Here is a 9,003-nt window from a genome sequence, read left to right as displayed (position 1 = left end):
ATGTAACTGTACTCTGGGATCTGGCTGGAATCTGGCTCGCATGTATGACGCCTGTGTTGTGTTGCGGCCCTAACTAGTAGTTATCATAGGGCTTGAACGTTAACTTTGAAAGCAATAGATTTGCACGTGGCTGTGCAATCCCATCGTCAATTCCAACTTGCACCGTGGTCCGTGGCACTGTACGACCCCTTAACGATAAACAGTGGAAACATCATGCCGGTCTCATGCAGTGTACCATATTAGGCTTCGGGGGGCATAAACTCGCTAGCAAATATATGCGGCGTCGTCCAGGTCACTGAGGTCAGCGACATACAGAAGATACAGCTAAAGGAGAAGGCCAATTTTCTAAAGAGCAGTGACGGTTCAATTGATGTACCGGAATGATGAGAAAACAACCCAAAGGCGAAGTTATATTTTCGTTGTTGTTATCAAGGCACCGTGCTATTTAAAACGGAGATGGAGAGTGACCCCACAGGGGAGTAAGGAACTGTTCCGAGTGGAATGGAGGGTAGACATTAGGTGGATTTCATCGAGGGCATGTGCTTTCATCGGACCAATCGAACCGGTGCCATTGCCCCTGACTATTACCTAGTCAACTAGCAAAAAACTTGCCATAGGACAAATTTAGGAACCTTCACAAAAGGGGACCACAGCCTGCTACATTGACGTACCCATTTACTGTCACCTCTGGGTTTCCTAATGACTCAGAGTCGTCGACGATAACCCCTAAGATACAGTCCGGGACCACAAGTTCAGGGGCGCGAACAGCATTAGGCTGATAGTTGTAACGCTGAAGTGACTGTATACACGACGCTATGATCAGGATAGAATTCCAGAGTATGCCAGATAAGGATGTCGTGAAGTGGTTCCATGGTATAGTCGATATTAGCGCTAGCGAGATACCGCTTTGCGGATCAGGTAGCCATTATCAGTGCGGCATTGTCCCACAGTACTACGTACTTACTGGTACATAGTGCCCCATTGGCAGGCTTGATCTAAGTCGCTGACATGCGTGCTTCAATCGCGCAAACCGGACAACTACTGCCGCGTATCCGAGTTAGCTTGGACTTGGATATGGACTAGTGTTCAAGATGTTTCAGTAGGGACACGGAGAAGTTGATTGCGCGACAGGGTCACGGCGAAAGAACGGGAAGAAGCGAATCATAAATCACCAGCAATGGAAGGCTCACGAAATGGTTCACTGCATAACGGAGTACACGTGAATTTGCCCGCCCATGCTGTCTCCGCATTGCAGATGAATTTTCCTCAGCATTAATTCCGACGTACGATACCCCTGGCTCTTGAAGGTTATTGACACGGGCGCCTATCCCGTGATGGCGGACTTATGCACTGACACTCAAAACCAAACGATCATGAGTGGGTTGCAGAAATCTCACGCATCTTAGATTCATCAGAAAGGTAGCTCACGCCAAATGACTGTGCTCACAAGTTATTATATAGTGGGAAGACCCAACCTTCTGATTTCAATGTCTACACATTAGAGCTTCGCCATCGTCTTCACGCCCACCAAACTTTCGATGTCCCTGTACTTATAGTACAACTTAAGTGACTCAGGGTTTGCCACAGTCCCACTCGGCTTTAGATCGGACCCCGAAACAATCTGCTTCACCGCAATCTCAATTTTCTTGCCGTTTACAGTATACTGCACAGGCATCAGGATCGTTATGTTCACCGAGTAAGCAGCTTACGTACCGGGATATCTGTGGTATCGAACACGTAGGCTGGGACGTGTCTCGGGCTAAGACTAGTCCTGATCGCGCTTTTAATGCGGTCAATGAGGGCAGGTGTAAGCTTGTGCCCTGAGCGCATCTTCAGAAAGAGCAGCACACGCTCATCAGGGTCTTGTGTCCTTCGCTGGCCCACACACAACGAGTCATCGAGCTCGTTGGAGAAAGACTCTAGGACAGTGTAGATCTCCGCTGAGCCAAAACGGACACCAGAGGGGTTGAGTACACCATCGCTGTGGAAATGATTAGATCAACTTGCATATGACAAGGCATAAAAATAGCCAGTACCTCCGCCCTAAAAAGATGAACCCTGTCGTCTTTGAATTCTTGACTACAAAATCGCCTTGACGCCAGACTCCTGTGCCCCGCATCAACGTAAACATGCACGTCAATATCTGGACGAAATAAGGAGAGCTTACCTGGGTACGTGTCGTAATATGCCTGGCGAAACTTTTTGCCAGACTCATCGCCCCAGAAACAAACAGGTATCGAGGGATGCGGACGGGTGATGACGAGCTCACCAGGTTGACCTGTGTTCTCAATGTTCTTGCCCGCGGGATCGAATAATTCAACAGCCATGCCGAGAGACTTGCCTTGAAGTTCTGTGTGGAACGCACAGTTAGTCCAAGTTAAGAGAATAGCACTTCGGACACAACCTCCAGCATGTAGTGGGAAACTCGACACGCAAGAGACAACTGAGGAGTGTTAGTTTAGGTATATAGCAAGAGGCGACACAACGGAAACTCACATGCACAGAACACGTCTGTCCCTCCAGAAGACGAACCTATATGCAGCTTCCTACCAAACGCCTCGTGCGTCCACTCCATCAAAGGTGCGGTTATTACAGCTCCTGTGACGGTCATCTCACGAAGAGCTTCAAAGGATGCAATTTCAACTACAAAAGTAATTAGCATCAACTCTCAAGGCTATGATCCGATCATACGCGGCTTGATATCCCTCATCTGGACTTCTGTCAGGAAGCGTGGACTTGTGCCGAATACCGTGACACTAGAAGAGAAAAAGTTTGGTTACTGATGATCTACGCTCGTTACTGTCTTCGCACCCTTGGTCATTAATGAACCTGAGATAACCCCTGAGGTCAGGATGGAATGGTGACCCATCGTAGAGGACAATGCGTGCACCACATGCAAGACCAGAGAGCATGAATGGCCACATCATCCAGCCCGTCTTGTATGGGTATGAGCTGATCACTTCATGCACAGCATATGTATATGGAATTGCTTACCGTAGTGTATTGGAAATAGACATCAGTCGGGAGGATGCCGAAGCCAACCATGCAGTCCTTCTTGCTGTTCACGAGGGCGCCCTGCAGAAGGAGATAAATAGCAGAATATGGCACGTGAGTGGGAGGCGTACTCCACCGCAGTGGACTATGCATTTCGGCGGACCGCTTGTCCCCGAGGAGTATAGGATGTACAACGGGTGACTGAAAGGTAACTGCTCAAATTCCAGTGGTCGACCATCATCTGATGTAAGGAAAGAATCCAATGTAACACTAAACAAAGGCCAAGTAGGAACACGCGTTAATTGATGAGAGTCATGGACAAACCTGTTGGGTATATTTAAAGACTCTGGGACGGTGTTTCCGGTCTTTACACTTGGCAATGTAATGATGCGCTGTACGCCATATGCGCGGAGATCCTGCTCCACTTCCGAAGCCTTCTGCACTAGGCTGACTGTCTTCCCCGCGTATACAATCTCCGTTTCTGTGAAAATGAGCTTTGGTTTGATCTGCCTGTACCTATCAAGTATGCCCTAGTAAAGGTGGAACGTCTTGCGAGTCTATGAGAGATACTATAAGGCTGACCTGGGTACCCATGTCAGTTGCGGTACTGGAGAATATTGCCCCTACACTGGAAGCCGCAAGAGCAACTACCACAGCGGTGATGGAGTTGGTGATGATAGCTGCGACCATTCAGGGTTAACAATCTGTGGCAAATTCTACAGGCACTTCCTTCGCTCACCCGCAACCCTATCTCCAACCTTCAATCCATTCGCGCGCATTGCGGCTGCCATTTTGCGCACCATCTCTCTTAGCTGGTGGAAGGTATAATGTGTCACAACTCCGAGTTCATTGCCTGCTGTGCATGCGATACCATCGTCATCTCGGTAGAGAAGGTTTTCCGCGTAGTTGAGGCGTGCTCCGGGAAACCATTCGGGTACTTCTTCGTATTTGCCCTTTTGGACTATCTATAGTGACGTTCGACATCACAAAGAAAGAACGCTGACATGAGTTGACACACCTTTGTGGGATCTGGGGGGACAGAAGATAAAATACCCATAAACTGCCAGAGGTCAAGCCAGAAGGTGTAATTAGACACCGAGTATGCATGCAGGTCATGGTAGTCCTCTACAGCACGAAGTCCAGTCAGGCTCTCGTTCTATGAGAGACATACATCAACGCACTGAGCTTCAGGTTGTGCTTGAGGTTAATTTCACGCCTTAGCTTCTCGCAGACGACATGAGACGGGTAAGCAGGTGTCCAGATAAGGCGTGACTGGTCGAACTGAGCACTCATTGGCAATTGCAGTAGACTTCAATTAATTTGCAGTGCAAGTTGGGGATATCTAGCCTGCAGGGGAATCTCGGGTTGTCCGCGCTCAGCTTGAGCTCCCACCTGGGAAATAGCGATAGATTCCGCTGTCACGGTAAGAGGCGAATTTAAGTACCTACATTCTCAAAATTTTCCCAGTGGCTTGCATATCTAAGTAAGAAGATCACGAGCTCAAAACGCACCTAAACAAGGAGCCAGTAACTTGAAGGTGACGGGACTTTTGCAACTTTACGTGACAGTCTGAGCGACTTCAAGAAATATATTACTCAAAATTGTACCTGCTCGTCTGTGCCTGTCACCACTCATTGTCGCATCTCTCTACTTGTCTACCGCGGTTTGCACTGGTCTGAATCGGTGAGTCAATTTTCACGTCCATTGTGTTGTTCGACGTTAATGTTCACTCTCGTTTGTATTCCGACAGTTTCGGCGACATTCTCGCATGTTTGCACTAATTTCGTGCGAGCTTGAGACAACGCTGATATACTTCAAGAAGGCGATTGTCCTCCTCGCTACAAGTGGTGTTTTCGTGTCTGTGCGAGCTTCATCACTTACTCCCTATTGTCTACTCTTTATATCTCTCACCTTGTCCCAGAACTCATTCTCCGGCAACTTCACTGTAGGTTCAAGCTCAGCCGCGCTCAACAAGGGCAAGTGCGTAACATTGTGCAGTGCTCTCATCCGAGTCATCCCGGCAGATCCTACAAACCAATCCAGATGCGCTCAAGAGTCAACATCATTTCCCTGACACTCGATCACTGTTTGAAGCATGGACTCACAGCACTCGCCGGATTTGACTTGTCTTGCGAACGGCAGCCATACACCTTGTACTCCTGTTGTTCAATACGCTCTCGCTCTGGACTCTTTTCATGGATCCTGGACGCAAGCTAGTTATCTTTTTTGACCGCCCATGTGTCATGTATTGCTCTCAAATTAGTCTACTGTAATCCTATTCATGATTGTCAGTACCGCAAATGGCGTTTTCAGTGTTTCGAGGAGAAATATCAGTATCACGATCTTTGTCATCAATCTGATTTCAGTGTTGAAAACGCTGAAAAATGTCACTTTCACTGTTCTAAACACTGAAATTTTGCATATCTTATCTTTTGGTTCTGACGCTGACTGCGGTTCAAATATACAAAGCCGTGAAAGTCAGTGTTTTTTTTCACGTACAATATACCGACGACTTTACAAATCCTATTTAGTACCTCGTATCATTACCCCAAGTTTGGTAATGATACTTGTATCAAGCTCTTCAATACGTTTTGCCAGGTCCTCAAAGACTTTTCTCATATCCTTCCCCTGCTCCTCGATAAGTGAATGGTGGTAAGACAATTTCGCCTCCTGACTGTCCGACTTCGTCATCAAGGTTTCGATATTCGTCTCCTGCTTGACCATCTTCTCGATCAAGGTGTGGAAATAGCCGCCAACCTTGGATTCCAGCGCTTTCAAGGCCAGCGCCTGGTTGTCCTGGCTACTATGGTGGCCTTCGAAGGTGGTCAACACCAAATTTAAGACTCGTGTTCTATCAGTACTCACTCGCAGCATCCATTGACATGCGGTCCTGTAAGCTGTTCCACTCAATTGAGTTTTGGTCACCCAATGATCGGGGGATACTGTCGTGTGGGCTATAGTTGGTTGCTAGCGCGGCCGTCACTATATGTAGTAGTAGTTTGGATAGATGAATACTACGAACTGTGATTTTGAGTGCAAGTGGCGGTAGTCATGCTGAAAATTTTCTTGTAGATAGCGACAGTGAAAGTTTGAAACTGACCTACGCGTAGGCCGCGCAGCTATTTTGACGCAGTCCTGCCGTGGTCGTGACCTGCATGGCATTGATGCCAGCGTTCCTATGTTCTACATTCGACTCCTACATCAAATTCATGACCATTCCTTCGTTGACTTTATTCACAAGGTGGCCGCGTCAAGGCTTGTCAGTCCAAGAAAATAGTTATTGACTGATGCTAACTAGCTACATCAACCAATGTCTATTTTCTTTTTGTCCCTCTCTGGATCCTCTTCGAAGCACAGCGACGTTTCACGGGCACAATTTCTTCTTCAACAGGCAGCGAAGGAGCTACGACGTCGGACAACTCGTCTACAGATGTGGCATCAGAGTTATCGTTGAATAAGGGGTCACACTGTCAATCACACCAGTTAGAGACTTATTGAACGGGGCAGGTAATATTTTCCTTACTTCAAGTTCACTCTCGCTGTAATCTCTTCCCAGAACCCACTCATCAGGAATGTTGAGATACACATTCCACCGCCTGTGATATCGACCAGCATCCAAACCCCACTGCTAGTTGCCTGCAGGTCCTGCTTCCTCGGAATCTTCGAACATTCTTGCTTCTAGTGTGGTCAGACACTCAAGGTCTACGTCAGTCACAAAGTTGTCGGCAGGATAGCTTATCATGAGATCAGCCCAAGCCATCTTCAACAGCTCGCTACCGTTCCATTCCTCGTTCCGAGCTTGGACGTGTTTTAAATCACCAACCTTTTACCCATTCTCCAAGCTACACAATACTTCATGTTAAGCGCATTAAGAACACAACTGGAATAGACCCGGTCACGTTCCTTCATGCAAGCACTCCCAGCCTCTTCCGAAACTGCCGCATCCGAGTGCAACAGTATCCTGCCATTACCAAGGTTTGACCCCATAAAAGATTCCTCGACATTAATCTACTTCAATTCAACCCGCACTCCTCTCATTTACTTCCCCTTGTACCTTATACCATAGGATGTCCAACTGCTCATTCTCGGAAAGTGATGCCCATCAAGAAGCAGCTCGGCTAACTTTCCCTTTTATTCGCAAAAACTTCCCAGGTTGGTCAGGCTTCTCCCCCCATCCGTGCATTTTATTTACCTTCAGCCTTTAGAATTATCTCGTACTCCAGGACCTTGCGTAATACCTCCTCCTTCCTGGGTGGGTTCCAATGCGAGCCATGGCCCATACCGTGCATTGCATATGGGCTAGTCAGACGCCCTATCAGGGTTAGGCTTGTAGGTTAGTTGTTTTTAAATGACTAGATCAAACATTGAAACACTTTCTCAGAGAAATCCTTCGATACTCTACCATTCTATCTCTTCCCGTAGTTCACGACACAAAACGCACACAGCGCATTTTCACCCAACTAATAGACATTAAAAACCCACCGCATTCATTCTATCATTCTCAGCATCCATGAACCATTTTTTTTGTTTGTCCACCAATAGTGTCTGGAAGTGGCGATTGAGCTCATCAAGCTGCACTCGCACTGTATCCTGCCGGTGATCCTGATTGACCCTGGCCTCTCAAGGTCTCCAAAATTTATTCACAACTTCCCCAAGTATTCCAAATCTCTCGTAACGATCTTCGTGCTGCAAAGTCATGGGCGACCTCTGCAGAGCAGGTGAACCGCTACATTGATCGCGTCTGAGACCATGTTGAAGTTCATTGGTCAGCACATTGCTCTTTTGTTGTCTTCCTCTCATCATTTCGATGCGGTTAGGGAGGCTACTTCATCCCTTGCAATGGACGCTTTTTCGCGCAGCTTTGGCACTGTCAAGGTGCATTCAACTACTGTGGAACTGGTGGAGCAAGACCATGCAGTATGTTGGACCCAGCTGTCACGCTTCCGCACACGATTGGGTGATCTGTTTGCATCAGGTGATACTGGCGTAGCCTTAACAGAAGAGTTCGAGCTGCTCAGCTTCCGCTTTTGTAACATGGTATATGCGCCTACTGAAGACTAGCAGGCAACTGACTGTGCAATGGGATGATGTCACATCCCGCATCCGTATGCTGCCCGACTTTTCCTGTTTTCCTCCTTCCTCCGCTGTTCTGCGACCTTCGGAAGGCAGGAGAAGATGATCCTGTCATTATTGCCTACACAAGCTAGTATAGCTGCAATGCTTTAATTATGCTTAGTGCCCAAGATGATCAAGATCCTATCCATGTTCCACTTGGTCTTGTACTGATTGAGTTGTCCTCTGAATTCCAGTCGCTCACACATTGTGCTGGATCTTTTGATCACCGACTTGAATTTCACAAACTTGTTGACGTCCTATGCAAGCTATGGGATAGTATTGTTGACCCCATCCTTCTCAGGAAGTCCATTCCCTGTGGCCACGCATCTGGTGGTATCCTATCGTCGAGTTTACGCTACTCACTTTACATGCATAAGGGCCATATGAGCCGAACAAGCATGATATCTCTCACTTGCAAATCCTACACCCCAACTTTGGCGGCACTCGTTCGCGTGAGGCAACAGCCTTAAACCTGGCCACAGGCGATCACCTTTGGTGTGTCGCTGCTGAGCTAGATGCTGTCGCTTAGCATGTCGCGCTCATTATATCCTTCACATCGCTCGCGGACGGCATACAACAGCCCAAGGGACGTTGGATATATTGAGCCAAACAGTGGCTTCACCTGGCCTGCCACGCATTGCCGAATTCAAAACAGCCATTCGAGTCTTTCGCCATGCACGACAGGCCTTTATATGGTCAACGACAAACTCGCCTGCAGAATCCGGAATTTGCATTCCTGTCGGCTTGTCATACTACCAAGTGGGCGTTCTGTCAATTCCCGATGAGTCGATTCATCTCGCTGCGGTAATGCAGTTCTCCGGATTTCGCAGTGTGGTTGGATCTATGTGGCCCGTTGACGATGATGTTGCAGGCTAGATCGTCTCTCTTTCCTAC

General features: G+C 47.7%; 4 protein-coding genes across 4 annotated transcripts; 2 read left to right on the top strand and 2 right to left on the bottom strand.

Annotated features, from left to right (window-relative positions):
- Nucleotides 1–4,459: 4,459 nt before the first annotated feature.
- On the top strand, nt 4,460–5,328 carry BJ212DRAFT_1413787 (uncharacterized protein). Its single transcript, XM_041337526.1, has 2 exons — nt 4,460–4,677; nt 4,745–5,328. Exon 2 carries the CDS (start codon nt 4,763–4,765, stop codon nt 5,066–5,068), a length of 306 nt encoding a protein of 101 aa, XP_041185073.1. The 5' UTR covers nt 4,460–4,677; nt 4,745–4,762; the 3' UTR covers nt 5,069–5,328.
- On the bottom strand, nt 5,323–6,143 carry BJ212DRAFT_1413785 (uncharacterized protein). The gene is made up of 3 exons (XM_041337525.1): nt 6,017–6,143; nt 5,860–5,961; nt 5,323–5,807 (listed from the first exon to the last, which is right to left on the bottom strand). Exons 1-3 carry the CDS (start codon nt 6,045–6,047, stop codon nt 5,518–5,520), a joined length of 423 nt encoding a protein of 140 aa, XP_041185072.1. The 5' UTR covers nt 6,048–6,143; the 3' UTR covers nt 5,323–5,517.
- A 165-nt stretch (nt 6,144–6,308) lies between these two features.
- BJ212DRAFT_1306956 (uncharacterized protein) lies at nt 6,309–7,283 on the bottom strand (the record flags this gene model as incomplete). Its single annotated transcript, XM_041333835.1, has 4 exons — nt 6,309–6,461; nt 6,518–6,590; nt 6,818–6,836; nt 7,187–7,283. 4 exons carry the CDS (start codon nt 7,281–7,283, stop codon nt 6,309–6,311), a joined length of 342 nt encoding a protein of 113 aa, XP_041185071.1.
- Nucleotides 7,284–8,691: 1,408 nt separating this feature from the next.
- BJ212DRAFT_1534784 (uncharacterized protein) lies at nt 8,692–8,985 on the top strand (the record flags this gene model as incomplete). Its single annotated transcript, XM_041341804.1, has 1 exon — nt 8,692–8,985. A coding segment is annotated over one exon (294 nt), but the record flags the coding sequence as incomplete, so codon positions are not given.
- Between the last annotated feature and the right edge of the window lie 18 nt (nt 8,986–9,003).

This window comes from Suillus subaureus, assembly GCF_016647635.1.
Source record: "Suillus subaureus strain MN1 chromosome Unknown BJ212scaffold_402, whole genome shotgun sequence".
Lineage (NCBI taxonomy): Eukaryota > Fungi > Basidiomycota > Agaricomycetes > Boletales > Suillaceae > Suillus > Suillus subaureus.
This window is presented reverse-complemented; position numbering and strand designations above follow the sequence as displayed.